General features: G+C 33.9%; 1 protein-coding gene and 1 long non-coding RNA gene across 2 annotated transcripts; both read right to left on the bottom strand.

Annotated features, from left to right (window-relative positions):
* Positions 1-2,055: 2,055 nt before the first annotated feature.
* LOC148783450 (uncharacterized) lies at positions 2,056-5,281 on the bottom strand. The gene is made up of 2 exons (XR_016050311.1): positions 5,040-5,281; positions 2,056-2,467 (listed from the first exon to the last, which is right to left on the bottom strand). It is a non-coding gene; the product is annotated as an uncharacterized LOC148783450 (long non-coding RNA).
* A 3,508-nt stretch (positions 5,282-8,789) lies between these two features.
* Positions 8,790-9,517, bottom strand: LOC18430098 (large ribosomal subunit protein eL27x). Its single transcript, XM_006840260.4, has one exon. It carries the CDS (start codon positions 9,482-9,484, stop codon positions 9,077-9,079), a length of 408 nt encoding a protein of 135 aa, XP_006840323.1. The 5' UTR covers positions 9,485-9,517; the 3' UTR covers positions 8,790-9,076.
* Positions 9,518-18,789: the final 9,272 nt, after the last annotated feature.

The following is an 18,789-nucleotide window of genomic DNA, read 5'->3' as shown; positions in this document are numbered from 1 at the left end:
TCTATAAATCCAAACTCTCTTTCTCTCTAGAAATCCAAGCTATTTTTCTCTCTCGAAATCAATATCTTTCTCTCTAAAAGCCAATCTCTTTCTCTCTCTAAAAATCAATATTTTTCTCTCTCTAAAAACCCAATCTCACATCTCTCTCTAAACACTCATTATCTTTTTCTAGAAACCAATATTTCTCTCTAAAATCCCAGTCTCTTTTTCTCTCTCTTAAAACCCAATATCTTTTTAAACCCAATATTTTTTAAATTTTGTTAAAAAATATTTTTGGATTATTACAAATAAGAAAAATTTGAAGAGTGAAATAAAAAAAAATAAACAAAAGGGGGGGACTTCTTAATGGGCCGGGCTGGTTCTAGGCCCAATATATTCTTTTCAGGTTGGGTTGGGTTGTGCCAGGCTTTGATAGTACATATTCAAAGACGGGGTGAGATTTTGGTACACTATTTGGGCCAGGCCAAAGTATTTTCGGGCTTTGCTCAGCCTCGGGCCAGCTCCGCCCAATGGCAGCCCTACTTACACCCCTGCCCCCAAATATTTTAAAAGAAATTAGAATCATACCTACATAGGTATGAATCCAATTTCTTAGATTTTGAACACTTTCCATGGAATTTAATTTTAAAGGTAAAAGGATTTCTTACTTTTTATGATGAACCAAACATGGGAAATTAGTTATTTTAAAAAAAAAAAATTCATGATAACCAAACTTGCCCTAAATATCTTAATATACCGCTCGTACCAAGTTCAACATTTGCATCTCTTAGGACGTGTTTCGTGACTTGAAGCTGGAGGTTCCATGAAACCTGGAACTCTTAGTTCCTTGGAAGTTGAAATTACTGATATTTGGTAATTTCTGAAATAATTGTCTGATCGCTGGTCGGTCTGAAAGTTCTTGAATACTTAGATCAGGCTTTACAATTATGTAATAGAGCTTGACAGAGATAAGGATTAAGCACCTCCGAGAGAGAGAGAGAGGGAGAGCTAGGTGAGAAAAAGAGGGGGGCACATATAGAGAGCATATTTAAATAGAGAAACGGAACAGGTAGAGAGGACTTGGAGAGACAGAATAAGCACAATTAGAGGGAGGTTAGTTAGAGAGAAATTACACATTTAGAGAGAATAAAGTTAGAGAGAGAAAGGGCAGATCAAAGAGAAGACCCATCTATAGAGAAAAGAGTTAAAGAGTGAGAGCACTGCAATAAAAGATTTAGAGAAAAAGCATGGCTAGAGAGATAAAAAAGATACACAGATAGGATTATAGAGAGAGTAGTCATGTCTATAGAGAAGGCATGGTTAGAGAGAGAGAGAGAGAGCATGGTTAGATAGAGGAATTAGAGAGAGAAAAGTATTGGAGAGAAATGACACCTATAAAGAGAGGAATGGGAGAGAGAATAACATTGTTAAAGAGAGTCGGCGAAAGAGACGAAAGGAATTAGAGAGAAAAATGAGACACCTACAGAGATAGTCAACAAGACAAAAGAGATGTTCAGATTTAGAGAGAAGAAATGGCATGTGGATACAACAGGGAGAGGATCAACAAGACAAAATAGATGTTTAGAGAGAAAAAATGGCATATGGTTAAAGGGAGAGGAGTTGAGAGTTTGAATGAGAGGACACTAAACAAAACAAACTGAACTTTCACGAGGGGATGAAAGCTATGGGTTCTCTTTTGCTAGAATTTGAGAGTCCATCAGTTTAGACGGATTAAATTTAGTATAACATCCTTTATTGCTATAATTGTTATGTTTGAAATTTGGAACCTACATTTTGTTCTATCTTTTTATCGTGTCCATCGATAACTCATTAACGAGCCTTTTTTCCACGAAAATATGTGGAGGCAACATGGACATGTGATATGGTCGTCATTGCTGATATGGTTGCCATTGTAAAAGTCATAAATGTCGATGTTTTTTATCCTTGATTACAAGCCCTTTTAGACTAAACCTCCTATTTTTTATCCCAATCCTTTCCGAATTATTATCGGAAAGAGATGGCCCCTTATTCTCGATTAACGAATAATGGCTTTGCCGATTCAACTGAAAAATAAATTAACAAATAACGATAAGCTTTTTATTGCTTTACACTTGAGATACAAGAGATGCTTATATGCCGTCACAAACTTGCATCGGAATTATGTATGCCGTCAAAAACTTACATCAGAATTATGTAGGCCGTCAAAAACTTACATGAGAATTACATCAGAAGAATCAAAATAGCACCATCCTCAGAATCACATTAGAGAATCCAGAAGGCACAATCATCAAAGTAATGGAAAGCTATTTGTCGAAAGTGAATTTCCAAATGTTTACTTTTACTATACTCTTCCAATATGCCCTGTTTAAGCAGTATCTGAATAGGCTTGTAGACGAGTATTACATGGTGGTCCTTCCAATTTGCTTTGTTTATGCAGTAGTTGAATAGACTTGTAGACGAGTATTACATGATGGCCCTTGAGAGTGACCTATTTGTGTACACAAAACTATATATGGGTGAGTTTAAATGGAAAATTTCTGTCAAGGATGTATATAAAAACAAGACAGAAGTTCATTCATTTAAAGAGAGTGGTGATTTCCCTCAACTTTAGAAAAACTTTGATGCAAATCCTTATCCTGACGGCATCTGCAAAGTTGAATTCACTACATCTCGAAAATCGAATTCAATGAAATAAATTTAATGAAACCAGAAAATTTTGTGCAATGAATTTCTTAGAAGATCTTTGCTTCATCTGCAAAGTCGAATTCAGTGAAACAAGAAAATTTTGCACAATAAATTTATTAGAAGAAAAATGAGAATGAGTTTTAGGATAAGTCGATACGGAAGAAGTTTGGTTCCCCAAAGCCAAAAAAAATTATTGAAAATAGCGAGAACAAGGCTTTTAAAAAAAAAATATTGTCAAAAAAAGAAAGCTATAGTTTCTCATTTTTTAGAATCCAGTATTTCTTAAAGCTAGTTTCATGTATTACTAGTTAACAAAACAAGAAAGTGCTACAAAAGGCTAGAACTTCCAGCTTCTAAAACCAGAAGTTCTAGACTTGTTAATAAAGATGAAAGTGCTTCAGCATGCTAGAACTTTCAGCTTGTGGAAGTGAGAGCACTTCCATTCAGGAATCCAATGACTTAACACGACGCCTTTAATAATAAATTAGGAGTTTTAAGGGGTAAAAAAAAACACCTCGATGTTTTTATATGTTTTAAACAGGAAATATATATTTTAAGTTGGCAAAGGCAACAACTTTTATATGTTTTTACATATTCATTTTGATTACAACCAATTGATTAGAGTTATTTTGGTACAACCAATTAGTTAGTTTTTTACTAGAACCACATGATTAGAGCTATTTTAGTGCATAAATCGTGCTTATCATCCAAGCTCAATAAAACAATTCATTCATCACTATAAAAATCTTCTCGTCCAAAAAATATCATTCCTAACCATACCATTAAAATCTTCTCTTCCAAAAAAATACCATTCCAAACAATACCATTAAAAGGAGCCAAAAGAAAAAGAAAGCCATAACGGAAGCCATCATGATTTATTTTTAGTCATCCTAAATTAACCATCAGCACACCACCAACCACAACACTAGCTAATTACCAAAGAAAGTAAATCAGCTAATTATCCAATAAAAAATTTATATCCATGCAATAAAGAAGTGAATTACCAGAAAAAAAAAAATGTTTTCAAAAGATAAAGGAAAATGAAGATGAATGTCTGCCCAATAAAAAAATTAATTATTTGTCCAAAAGAAAGCAAGTTTTGTATAATGGATGATGTTGGAAAACATCTTCCAACACATTATATGGATTGTCCACTTTCAAGAATTTCATGTGTTTATAAATCTATTAGATTTGACCATTTTGAAGTTTAAAGTTTTATAACTAGAGATGAAAATAGATGGATTGCCCACTTTCAAGAATTTCATATGTTTATAGATCTATTAGATTTGACCATTTTGGAGTTCAATATTTTATAACTAGAGATGAAAATAGATACTCAGGTCATTCTAAGAATCTTTTACTCCAAACTTACATCTTAGGATAGAATTTAGAGGTGCACCTTACTTTGATCGTTACTGTTAGAACATTATACAAACTATACCCTTTTAATATTACAAACAACAAAACAAAGGGGATATTTAGGATAGAAAGTTTTTTCTCTAGTTAAATACTTTATTTTAGATTTTGGGTTCCACATGAAAATTATCATATGATTATTTTTTAATAAAATAAAATAAAATAAAATAAAGTATATTGAGTTCTTTTAACACTTGGATATCCCCACTTAAAATTGGACGGTCTTTGTTACATATTCCAATATATGTGCAACTTTGGAATGTTATCTTTTTCAAGCATTACACTCCTAAAAGGGGAAGTAAAAATACTCCAACAATACTCCAATATTTGGTTTTACCGAGCACATAATCTCTTAACAATTTTTTCCAGAAATTTAGAAGAAATGGTAGCTTGCATAATCTTTTAACAAAATTTTCCAGAAATTTAGACGAAATGGGAGCTTTGTGATTCAGTTGAAGTGGTCGAGATTCATTTATGGCAGAGTACCTCATTCCCCTAGAAAAATTATAGAAGAAAGAGAAACATGAGGAGCCACCTGAGCAATTTACCATCATAATCTAAAATCTTTAATACCCCATTGTATTAGAAGTACCTCTCAAATTATCATCATGATCTAAATTCTTTAATACCCCATTGTATTAGACGTACCTCTCAAATTATTTTTCCCTTTTTTTTATATGTTAATAGTGCAATAGAAGGCATTCAATAATTTTAACCATTGGAAAAGAAATGGAGTAGGCTACAAGTAAATCAATTTATTTATTTCATTGCGAAGGAAATAGAGTAGGTTAAAATATCATTTACTTTCTAATGAAAGTCTCCGATAAAAGAAAATTTTGAAGAAAAATTATATTCACAAAATAAATATAACAAAATTTTTGTGAAATACTTACTCGTCAATCTACTCCAAAAATTATATTCACAAAATATATATAACAAAATTTTTGTGAAATACTTACTGGTCAATCTATTCCATTGCCTCAAAGATTTAATATTGGAATCGTGTGGGCATAAAACTGATGTCTCCATGGCCTTAATATCTTAAATATATTGATATGCTTATATAAATGATGATTTCATATTGGAATCGTGTGGGCAAAAAACTGATGTCTCCATAGCCTTAATATCTTAAATATATTGATATGCTTATATAAATGATCTTGTAAGTCTTAGTTGCAGTATACAAAAATGAACTTAAAACGAATTTGGGGAAATTTATCAAAATTCAACATTTTACGGATCATGCAGCTTTTGATGTGTATTTTGAAATTAAATCAAAATAAATAAAAAAATGTTGTGCAATTCTCTTATGTATATTTTGATCAATTTCCCTAATTTTTCGGGCCAAAAATAAGATTCCGATAGAATCCAACATAAAAATCATTCACGCATAGCATAACGGGCCCTGGCTTGGCTTGCAGGCCTCAAAATGTAGCCCAAAGCCACACATGGCCCAGAGGCCCACCGACTGGCTCAACCCGATTTGGCAGGCCCTACCAAAAGCATGGGAAGATCAAACAATAAACGCATGGTTAGCTGACATTAAAAAGGACTTCAGGGAAAGCATGGTGAAGATCATACATTAATCATGTCAAAAAAATTTTACATCACACAAAAGAATATGTACTTTTACATCACAGAAAGAAAAATCATAGAGCTATCATGGATAAAATATATAATCATACATGGACTACAATAAAAAATAAACTAAATCGATGAAAAAATTGCCACTAAAATCTCGAATTGGCAGAAAACCCTAATCCGCTAAAACCAAATTATTACAACCTAACTAGTTATAATAAAAAATTATTACAACCTAACTAACTATAATATTATATACTGAAATTAAAATTGTTCGTTTATATTTTATAATTATTTTATTATACAAATAATAACCAATCCAAATATTTTATAATATCATCTAATTTAAAATGTATTATTGACAATTATAAGAAAAATAGTACATTAATCCAGGAGGTTCACTGACAACTATAACAAATCGCGCACATGCGTGAAAGTGTGGGGGCAGCCCAACGTTTGAGAAGAGGTGCCACGCGTAGCCACGATGCGGTGGGTTTGAGGTTGCCACATGTAGCTAACACATCATTGAGAACTGGTGGTCCGTGACATCATACGGGGCGGTTCTCGTCAGTTTATGACATCATACAGGCAGTTCACTGTTCAAAACTGATGCGATTTTCCGGTTTTACACAGTAATCGGCACTGGTTTACCGATTCCTATGCTGACTCGTGGCGAGTCCATTGCGACTCGTTGATTTTTAAATCACTGTTCATGACTCATAAAACGTAGCAAATTCAAGATTCAGAGTGCTCAGAACCGGTCAAGGTTTGGTACCGGTAAAGGTTGACCAAACCTTGATCCTGTCAAACAGGATTTTCAATAAACAATTTCCCATCCGATTAATCTCTGTCAAAGATTCATGATTGCATTAACGCAAACAAGTTAAAACTGCTAGGCTAGATGAAAGGATATATTACTTCTCCAAAATTGTTGATCAAAATTATTCTAGAAGACATGCATAAACAATGGTAGCTCAGCAAGGGTAATTCTTGAACAAACTTCAAGTATTAAATCCCTGACTTCCCTCATGAAAACCAGATCTCTTACCACTAATCTTTTTTTTTATAATGTTAACCCAAAATCTCTTACCACTAATCTTTTTTTTATAATGTTAACCTAAAATCTCTCACCACCAATCATGTCTAGCTAGAAGAATAATATGTTTCTTTTATTGGTAGAGTTCAAGAATGGATTTCAGGGGAGAACTGGAGATAACAAGGAAACAAAAGCAATTTAAACAATTCATAAATGGAACCAAAGAAGGGATTTAACAGGAAACTTTACCACAATATTCATGATAACAACCTCAGAGAAAATTTCAGTCCAATCAATCATGAGAACCAATCATATCATGATAGAAAAAGCAATTAATCAAAAGGAGCAGGGAAGATCAAAACATTAGAAAAATCAATGGTTTCCGAGATAAGATATTTATTATAATGACATACAAATCTCACATGCAATGCAACATAAAAACCAACAAACCGCAAAACAATAAGTTTCTGGTAAGATATAAATCTTGCACAAAACAACTCACGACTTCAAGAACATTACATATCTAACTCACATGATATGCATCAAAAGAAATCATCAGGAAAAGAAGGATATAGAAAAAAAAGAATCTATGTTTCCAAGAAAATGCCATTTCAGAATAAAAATGTAAGAAGAAAACGAATCCATGTTTTCAAGTATAACCCATTGGCGCCACCTATCCTATGATGGGTCATAAGGTAGATCACAATGTGCCATCTCAAAAATAAAGTGACAACGAAGAATGTTTCCTCTCATGGATTAATCAAACTAGTATCCAGTCAAAGCGATGCATGTCCCCAACTAATGCATTTCAGTAAGTGTGAGTTGTTTTTATCTTCTATGCATTTCAGTAAGAGTGAGTTGTTTTTATCTTCTGTTGCATCATAGGATGAGATATTTTTATCATCTGATGCACCAGACACATTTTCATGGCATTCAGTATAGGGCGAATAACACTTTCAAAAATTAAGTCTCTAAGAAACACTCTGTGAAACTTCAACAAACAGGTTAACACCATTCCAATTATATAAAAAAGCATAAAGTCAAGTCATTCTTGGATCGACTAGGTCAACAAACCAAGTAAGAATACACCACCCAAATGAAGGCATTCAAATCTAGGATGCCCAATAAAAGTGATGAAATACAAGGAATTCAAATTTGTGATTCCCCATGAGTAAGTGTTGGAAATCTGCTCATACTCTTCACCAATCAGAATACAAGGAATTCAAATTTGTGATTCCCCATGAGTAATTGTTGGAGATCTGCTTATACTCTTCACCAATCATCCCTATTTACATAGGACAACTTAATAAGAATGCACGCTCCACCAATGCATAAACACTCACTCATAACCCTTAGCGTTAGTCACAGGAAACTTGCATTTGGGTGTAAATTCCTGCTCCCAAAATCACTTACATGACAATCGCTAGCCAAATCCAAATGGAATCAATTTTCCTACACCAACCAGAGATTCTTCTCAAAGACATTCGTGAGGCACTTTGTCATAACTAACCTGCAACTCCTCTCCAAGGAGTTCTTAAGATATTACCCATGGCGCTCATCAAACTCTATTGTCATCATTCAAACCTTGTGTTGTTTATCGTCAAATAACAAAAAAATACAATCCATCAATTGAAGATATTGTTTATCATCAAATAACAAAAAATACAATCCATCAATTAAAGATACTTGAAACCCCGCAATTGTTTCCCCCGTAATTTGAATTCACCAAATGCCACTTATCAAAATAAAATATAATTAAATAAACAAACAAACCAAATGTCTCTCAAATGTGTTCAATCAGAAGATTAAAGACTTCAGTGCCCTTTCCACAGTGTCATTGCCCAGGCAAAATCCAAATTCTAATCTGTGGATTGATGTCCTGAAAACATTTTAAAATTAAGCCACAGAACACCCAATAAAACAATTACTGAAAGAACCCATTTCCTGTTATGCTCATCCATTTTGATATAAAAATAAAGCATTACTGTGTAAGCTTCAAAATCATACTCCATGAGATTAGATATGATATACAAGGAGATAACGATCACACGTACAAGATCAACAACAGTGCTAGCCTTATCCGAAACATGAATGAAGATAATCCAAAAAGGAAAAGAAATAATTTCTCAATCTCCATAACAATCACAGCGTTAAAACCATCAGAAAAATAATTAATGGCCATCAATTTAAACTACCCCAAAATAAATCAGATCAAAAGCCAATATAGACCTAGTATCCCATTCAAAATCCACGGAACGAAACAGTCCCCAAAAAACCCACCATCTAGATCCAGATCCCCTCTCTATTCAAAAACTAACGTATACTCAAAGTTCACTGAGCAAAAAAAAGCATCAAATTCAAAATCAAAACATCTTTTCTTTAGAAGCGGAGCTTGGTAAAGAACCAACGATTCTTGCCATTCTTGAACCTCTCCTCAAACCCAGCCTTCGCCTCTTTCGCAGTTGTGACCTTCTTATCATGAGATTGAAGAATTTCTAGGGTAATGATATCTTTGAGGTCAACATCGACAGTATAACGAGTAGGCATGATATGGTTATAGTTAACCAGCTTCACGAAAACCTTGACTCTAGATTTCTTCGCTGTTTTTTTCGCAGAGTCCTTTCGAATGACCTTTTTAGGGTATTTGGCGATACCTGCAACTAAACAATGGCCATAGGGTCTGTCTCTGGTCCCTTCATCGAAGGCTCGAACGATCACAGCCTTTCGACCCGCAAATCGACCCTGGAGAAGGATCACCGCCTTGTTTGGTTTCAGAAACTTCACCATCTCTCTCTCCTCTGTAACTGCGGCACTGAGTACATGAAAGGAATTAGGTTTTTCGAACCCTTAGAAATGTGAGTCTATAGTTTGGGCCTTTAGGGCCCGTATAACATGGTCCACATGGATACCATAACAACCTGGCTTACAGAATATCACCGTCTTCTCGGTAGTTGGACGGTGTAGGATAGATTTGGTCCCACCAAATTCACCTTCCTCCTACTTTGCTTCCATCACCATGCATCCATTTGATTTGACGGGGATAATACGTATGATGATGTTGACCATACTATAGTTAGTTTTTTACGCAACCAATTAGTTAGTTTTTTACTAGAACCACATGATTAGAGCTATTTTAGTGCATAAATCGTCCTTATCATCCAAGCTCAAAATTTACCATCATGATCTAAAATCTTTAATACCCCATGTATTAGAAGAACCTCTCAAATTATTTTTCGCTTTTTTTATATGTTAATAATGTAATGGAGGGCACTAAATATTTTTTACCATTGGAAAATAAATGGAATACATTGAAATTAAATCAATTTTTTTATTTCATTGCCAAGGAAATGGAGTAGGTTAAAACAATTTATTTACTTTCTAATGAAAGTCTCAGATAAAAGAAAATTTTGAAAAAAAAATTATATTCACAAAATAAATGTAGCAAAATTTTTGTAAAATACTTACTCCTCAATCTATTCTAATGCCTCAAAGATTTAATATTAGAATCGTGTGAGCAAAAAACTGATGTCACCGTGGCCTTAATATCTTGAATATATTGATATGCTTCTTGACATGTACATATATAAATGATCTTGTAAGTCTTAGTTGCAGTATACAAAAATGAACTTAGAATGAATTTGGGAAAATTTATCAAAATTCAACATTTTATGGATCATGCATCTTTTAAAGGGTATTTTGAAATTAAATCAAAATAAATAAAAAAATGTTGAGCAATTGATCTCTTATGTATATTTCGATCAATTTCCCTAATTTTTACGGGGTAAACTAAGATTCCGATGGAATCCAACATAAAAATCATTCATGCATAGCATAATGGGCTCGGGCATGGCTTGCAGGCCTCAAAATGTAGCCCAAAGCCACACATGGCCCAGAGGCCCACCAACTGGCTCAACCTGATTTGGCAGCCCCTACCAAAAGCATGGGAAGATCAAACAAAAACCGCATGGTTAGCTTACGTTAAAAAGGACCTCGGGGAAAGCATGGTGAAGATCATACAATAATCATTGAAGAGGTAGATGACTCTGATGATGATGGTCTCAACTCTAATGCATATGATGAGGCTTGCCCTATTGATATTCCTTCTGATGATGAAGATTGAAGACTCTTGCCTTTTGATCTTGACTGTTGAGTTGAGTCTGTTGATTGTTGTGTTGAGTCATGAGTGTTGACTTTTGTTAGACTGTATATTTTCTAAATTTCTGTATACTTCTATTATGTTGAGTGTTGACTTTTATATCCTACACTTGTATATGGTATTACAGTTTACTGTTTTAGCAATATGAATTATTAAAATTATCTTCTCGACATCTATCTTTCTTTTCTTTTTTTTCAACTTAGAATATGGTATTTTGGAAATTTTACTTTTTTTTCAACTGGGCAGTCGCCTAGGTTCTGGGTGCCTGCTTAGGCGTTAGGCGGCCTGGACCTCCAAGGTTGCCTAGGACCCACCTAGCACTTTTTGATACACTGGTAAGCTCTAATAAGTTACCAATTCAAAAGGAAAACACTGTTGCCTAGGCAGACCAGAAGGCCTGGGCACATCGCCCAAGCCTAGGCAGCCAAATTGAGCGGTGATCTCTAGAAAGGATTTCACATGGGTGTGGGACTTGACTTTTTTAGAGATCTGTGTCAAATTTAATGGTGATCCTTTGGGGTCTTACACACATGGGAGAGGGTCTCACAAACCTTTTTTTAAGACGAAAAAGTTTATATAGAGCCGAGGCTCTAAACAATCAAATTTTAGCCTACCTCAAAACTCTCACTAGAAGAGGTTATTTTGATGCCCAAATATCTTCAAATTGATCATCTCGGCATCAAGATGCATGGACATGAGAAAAAAATGGGTTTTAAGTTTTGGAAATAGTTTATTTTGTAATGCATTTTTGGATTGTTAATTTTCCAGATTTTCAAGTTTTCATAGATATGTCGATCTACACTTATTTTTAAGCTTCAAACTTTATAAATAAATATAAAAATATATTTCTCTCTATTCTCTTCTCCTCTCTCTTTCGCCTCTCTCTTCTCCTCTCTCTTTCCCCTCTCTCTTCTCTCTCGTCCTCTTCCCTCTCTTCTCTCTCCCCGAGCGGCAACCTTAGCCATCGAGTCGTCTTCTTCTCCTTCCCTTCTCTCATTCTTCTCTATCTTCTCTCTCTTCGCCGAGCGGTGGCCTGAGGTTTTTCCCTGAGTGGCAGTCTCAGCAGCCGTCTCGCCTCCTATCTATTATCTTCTTCTCTCTCCCCCTTCTAGAACCTTCTTCTTCCCACTCTTTTCTTTCTTCCTATTTCTCTTCTCCTCTCTTCCCCCTCTCTCTTCTCCCTCTCTTCCCTCTCTTCTACCTCTTCTCTTTCCCCGAGCGGCGGCCTCAGCCGCCTTCTCGTCCCCTTTCCTTCTTCTCCTTCTCTATCTTTTTCTCCCCGCGTCTTATCTCTCTTTCCCTCCTATCTTCTCTCTCTCTTCCCCGAGGGACGGCCTGAGCCTTTTCTCGAGTGGCAAGCCTCAGCCATGCCTTGCCTTCTATCCCCCTTTTTTCTTCTCTTCTCTTCTCTCTCTATTACTCTCTCTCTTCTGCCTTTCTTCCCTGAGCGGCGGCCCCAGCCGCAATCTCATCTTCTTTTCCCCCTCTTCAATTCTCCTTCCTTCTCCCTCTTCCTTTTTTCTCACACTATCCCTTTCTATCTTCTCTCTCTCCCTTATCTTCCTCTCTCTACCTCCTTTCCACCCTTTTTCTCTCTTCTTCCTCTAACTCCATCTATCTTCTCTCGCTTTCCACCTCTCCCTTCTTTCTTTGTCTTTTCTCCTATTCTCTCTCACTATCTTCTTCAATCTCCTCTCTCCTATTCTCTCACTATCTCCTCTTTTTTTTTTCTGATCTAAGAGGGCGCTCATACGAGTTAAGCCTGAGAGTGTCACAGACCCACGTGAGGTAAGTCCCGCCTCATGACTTTAATTCTTCTCTCTTTAGTTGGTACCCTGCTCGGATCCGCGCATGTACTCACCTTACATTCGTTGTGATTCTCGATAGAGCGGTCTCAAGTTCCTTGTATCTTCATTATTTCCTTCTAATATATGTCATTCTTCGGAGTACATATTGAAATATTAAGTTGATGAAGAAATCAAGTCATAAAGAATAATTTTTTTGAAATTTTCGAAAAAGATCAAATACGGATTGATATTGGTTCCATTAAAAAAAAGTGACTTTTTGAAGATCTTTAAAAAACTCGAAGTTCTTAACAGATTTCAAAAAATTGAAGCTATTTTTGAAAAAATCATATTTTAAATGGATACTTTTTTTTTCTTTTTTTTGAACAATACCATACAACTTATCATTAATTCAAATGTAAAATACAAGATGTTCAAGCAAAAACACAATATTGCAGATATGAAGTAACCAACAAAGAGGGAGTATGGACTCCTCCTTTGGCAAGAACGTCGGCATATGCATTTACCTCTCTACAACAATGTTTGACCGTTGCCATAGAGGTTGATAAAATATCCAAAATTTAATAAAAAATAGACCTTAATTTCCAAGGAATATGAGCCTTTCTCTTACTCCAAGAAATGACATTTGCCAAGTTTCCTTCGATAATCCTGCCCCCTTCCATAGCAATTTCAAACCTTCTAATAAATATCTTACTTCTGCGTCATTTGTTGTTATGATATCACAAGAACCTGAATAAGAAAATATAATGTGGCCTAAATTATTTCTGATGAACCGCCATAGCAAGCTGGTCCTGGATTGCCAAGTAAACTTCCATCAAAATTAAGTTTTAAGGAATTCACTGGTGGTGGTATCCAAACAACATCACTACGAGTGTTGATGGTAACACCCATGGTCGTAACTGCCAAGGGATTGCTAATGATAAGGCTTTTAAGAATAAAGGCACTATCTTGATGTTCAAGGAACCAATCAACTGTAACTGCCAAAATATTTGATTTTAATATAGACAGATATGTACTTATACTATTAAATACTCTTATATTTATTTCCTTCCACACACTCCAAAGAATGCTAACCCAAATAGATCTCCAAAGAACAGTTCCCATCTTTGAAATATCAGGTGCGATCCATTGGTCACGAAGTGCTCCAACATTTTGGGTGAAAGGTAATGATTGATGCACTGCCGAGCTCAATCCCAAAGATATGTAACAAAAGGGTAAAAGAACAAAATATGCTACGAAGTTTCATCACTGTATTTGCATAGGATACATACATTGGTGATAACAAACTTCTTCTTTCTTAAGTTGTCAATATTTGTTAATTTGTTTTGGCATAGGATCCATAATAATAGCTGCACTTTAGGAGGCACATGCAATTTCTTAATCTTGAATAAACCAACATCGAACTCTCTCCAACGATCAGAAAATAATAGATTGTAGGTTGACTAAACCGAAAAATCTCTCGAATAGGTAAGATCCCAAGTAAAGCTATCATCTATATTTGGAGTCGAATATGTGTCATTCAATAATTCCAACAATGTTTGATACTCCTCAATGAATCTATTTGTACCTCTCATACACCTGCAATGAATGGACCAAACAATATTAGTATAAATACCCCCGCTAGCCTCCTTGACAGATGCTAACAGGTTTAAAGCTTTTGAGAAAACCTCAGGAATAAAGTATCTCAACGGGTCAAATCAAAAGAGAGTGGATTCTCCATTCCCCACTATTTTTCGTAATTGTTATAGATGCACAAATCTGTCATAGTCTATACCTCTTCAAGCATGAGACAAACTTGACTTGTTTTTTAGAATTTTAATGATGCAAAGTTTAAATCCATTCCATATTTATCTCTCAAAACAAGCACCCATAAAGACTCAGGCTATATATGGATCATCCACTAATATTTTATTAAAAGTATCGAGTTTATATGTTCCAGTCTCCTAACGCCCAATCCTCCCCCTTTTATTAGTCTACAAACTTTTTTTTAACTCACGAGATGAAACTTTTTCTTTCTTGTATCATCTCCCCACAAACCCCAATCTTCACTTTAAGACTTGCTAACTAATGTTTGACTACATTAATGACTTTTTGAGGTGGTTTGACCATTTTCATATTTTCTTCCTTGAATATGTTGTATTTTGGATAATAATTGAATGAAAACTCCAAAATGTCAAGAAATAATCTTAAATCGTGCTCAAGAAAAGAATATCTCATAAACTTTTGCTTCACTTTCCCTAAAGAAGAATAATGGTAAGCATATTAAAGCGGTCACCCTTTCAAAATCGTAGAATGAACAATAATTACAACTTTTTATAAGGCCAATTAAGAGAGTCAAAACCTACCATTTTTTTTTTATTAATTATCTTTCTCCATATCTCTAAATTCCCAGCATGAGTTCCTCAATTGTATCTTTCTTATTTGCTTCTAACTTCCTTTTTGGGAAAATGGCAAATACCCCCAACTTGGACTTTCTAAGAAACTATCCACCAATCAAATTTTTGTCGCAACAGTTACCTCAAAACAAACTTTTCTAGCAAATACCCCTTAAGTCAAATAAAAGTAAAAAAAAAAAAAGACCAAAATGCCATCCCCTTACTTAAAAAGCCTCTCTCTCCTCTTTCCCACCCATGACCTCATTTTTAAAGGGGGTCTGGTACTTTGTAAAGGTGGTCCGGTACTAAAATTTTTGTAAAAATAAGGGGTCTGGCAGTTTATAGAGGAATTCTGGCAATGGGGTTCTGGGAAAAAAAAAAAAAAAGGGGTCCAACACTTTACAAAGAAGGTCCGGCATACTAACCACATGATCCAACAATATGTTCATAATGTCTGGCATAACCATGTCCTGGTTAAGCAATATTGGCCTAAGGCTGTCTTCACACGGGTCCAACACTTTTTTCTATCGGTCTGGCACTATGTTCGTGAGTCCATGTCATGTGTGGCCCAACATAATTCCTTATGTACGGGAAATGACATTTTCATCAAACAAAATATTACTTTTTTAGTTGGGGGGTATTTGATATAAAAGTTCATTTTTGAGTAAAAATTGTAAATAAAAACTTTGTTGGGTGTATTTGTCTAGAAAGTCTACCTTTCGGGGTTTTTTGTCCCTTGACTAATGGAAAAAGTTTATGTAAGGGGGAGGCCGTAAACAATCCAATTTAGTCGCACCTAAAAAATTTCACCAGAAAAGGTTGTTTTGATGCCCAAAAATCCTCAAATTGATCATCTCAACCTCAATATGCATGGACATGAGAAAAAATGGATTTCAAGTCTTGAAAATAATACATCTTGTAATACATTTTTTGGACCATGATTTTTTAAGATTTCAAGTGTTCATAGATCTGCTCAATCTACACTATTTTTTAAGTTTTAAATTTTATAATTCGAGATAAAAATAAATTTTCAGGCCACCACAAAGATTTCCAGTATTGAAACAACATATTTTGACACTATGGGTGAGTTTGATAATAGGAAATTAGGGGGAGGAACAAGGAACTTCACTATTACTGTACAAGTTTTGTGTTTGACAAAGAAGTTCCCTCTAGAACTTCTTTACTCCCTTGTGCTTAGAACTTCCTTACTCCCTTGTGCTTAAAACACCAAGGTTCCATCTAAAATGATGGAACTTAAAATACGAACTTGGTTCTTCAAACCCTATTATGCCTCTATCCTTATATTTGTATTTATATTATATTATTTAATACAAATATATATTAATAAAATAAATAAAAAATACACTATATTATATATTATATTATGTTATATATAATATATTTATTTAAATTATTATTATAAATTTGCATTGTATATAATATATTAAAGGAGAAAGTTTAAATAGAGTTGAGGCTCTAAACAATCAAATCAGAGCCCACCTAAAAAATTTCACTAGAAGAGGTGGTTTTGATGCGCAAGTATCCTCGAATTGATCCTCTGGACATCAAGATGCATAGAAATGAGAAAAAAATGAATTTCAAGTTTTAGAAATAGTGCATCATGTAATGCATTTGTGGACCAATTTTCAAGATTTGTGACTTTTCATAGATCTACTCGATCTACACTGTTTTGGAAGCTTTAAATTTTATAATTAGATATGAAAACATATTTTAAGGCTATCACAAATATTTATAGTAATGAAACTACATTTCTCGACACTATTTGAAGGTGTTTTACTTTGATTGTTTAGAGCCTCGGCTCTTTACAAACTGCACCTATACATAGCTCCAAACAAATAAAGTAAAGCACGCCTCTAAAAAGTAAAATTAAAGATGCACTTCAAAAATCCATCGAAAAAAGTTATTTTAATGTTAAAAAACCCTCTAATTGATCATCTCGACATCGAAATATATGAATATGAAAAAAAATATATATATTTTAAGTCCGAAAAATTGTGCATCTTGAAATACATTATCTAGACCGTCCATTTTCAAAAAAATTATATGTTTACCAATCTACTTGATTTTAACCATTTTTGGAGTTTAAAATTTTATAATTCGATATGAAAATAAAATTTGAGAAAATCCTAAAAAAAAATTATACCAAAATTACACGTCATCATAAAAATCGAAGGCGCATCTTAATTAAATTGTTTATGATTCTTCATAGGAATCTACCTATTTATTCAGATATTTATTAAAATCTACCTATCTATTTTAAACCCTTTAATAAACCACACCCTTTAATAAACACCACCCTTTAATAAACCGCACCCTTTAATAAACCGCTTTAATAAACCACAACCTTTAATAAACACACTTTAATAAAATCTCTTTAATAAACCACACTCTTTAATAATCCGCTTTAATAAACCATACCCTTTAATAAACATACTTTAATAAAATATCTTTAATAAACCACACCCTTTAATAAACTGCTTTAACAAATATCTATCCATTCAGATATTTAAACCACACCCTTTAATAAACCGCTTTAATAAATATCTATCTATTCAGATATTTAAACCACACCCTTTAATAAACCGATTTAAGAAAAACTTATTAAAATCTATCTATCTATTCAGATATTTAACTATGAGTATTTTGATATATATATATATATTTTGATAAATTTTTACTTTCTTCATAAATTAAGTTCATACCAGTTTTATGATTCTTTATAGGAAGTTGTACCAAAATACAACTTATATCTAAACTATTTAACATTTTAGTCTAAGAATATTTTGATAAATTTCAAGACCCATTTTGATGCATCATTTGACTAACTATTTGAAATTTGATCAAAAAAATGTTGAGAAAATCAAAATTCGATTAAAAAAATATGGTTGAGATATTAAATAATAAATATAGATGTGGTCCCATAAAATTCTCTTTTCTATAATTTTTGCAGTCTACCATGTTTATGCCGACCCGCCTTTGTCCACGAGCTGGCCTGAGACTCACCGGGTTAAAACACCCGAGTTTGTGTCCAATTACGGTTTTTTATTACAAAAGAGTCATTCATCTATGTTTTAGGTGGACATATCGAAATTATGGGTGGCTTGATTCCAGAATGGAAAAACACTATTTTTTGGGTATTATATATAGGAAATGATTTGATAGGGCTGCAGCCCTATCAAGTTAAGTATAGCCTCACCTCATAGCTCATCAAAAATTGCAACTCAAGCGTTGGAAAACTTTTAAATCGATCATCTCGACTTGAACATTATAGTTGTAAAAAAAAAAAAAAGGATTTCAAACTCTATTAATAGTGTATATTGCAACAAATTATCTTGATCGTCAATTTTGTCCTAAAAATAATTATTCAAAGATCCACAATATTTGCATATTTTTTTAGTTTCAATTTTTATTATTGGTGTTGAAAATTGATTTTATAGCCTTCATGAAAATTTCCAATGCTTAAAGTGCTTTGAGGATTAGGATTCGAGGCGAGGCTTTATTTTGTTTTCATAAAGCCTAGGCCTTATAGAAACTTCATCTTTATATATAAAGGTGGTTACATTTACTTTTGATACAAGGCGGTCACAATTACTTGTAATCATCCGATGTGAAATTTGATAGCTTTGATGTGTCACAAAGTTCGAGAAAAAATCTTTTGAAGTTTGAGTTTGGTCAATGGAATAATGCAGCTACTCAATTTCACATCCAATGGTCAAGATTAATGTGACCACCTTA

This window comes from Amborella trichopoda, chromosome 2 (assembly GCF_054954075.1).
Source record: "Amborella trichopoda isolate Santa Cruz 75 chromosome 2, AtrichopodaSantaCruz75HAP2 v2.0, whole genome shotgun sequence".
Classification (NCBI taxonomy): domain Eukaryota; kingdom Viridiplantae; phylum Streptophyta; class Magnoliopsida; order Amborellales; family Amborellaceae; genus Amborella; species Amborella trichopoda.
The sequence above is the reverse complement of the archived record's forward strand: the minus strand, read 5'-3'. Positions and strand labels throughout refer to the sequence as shown.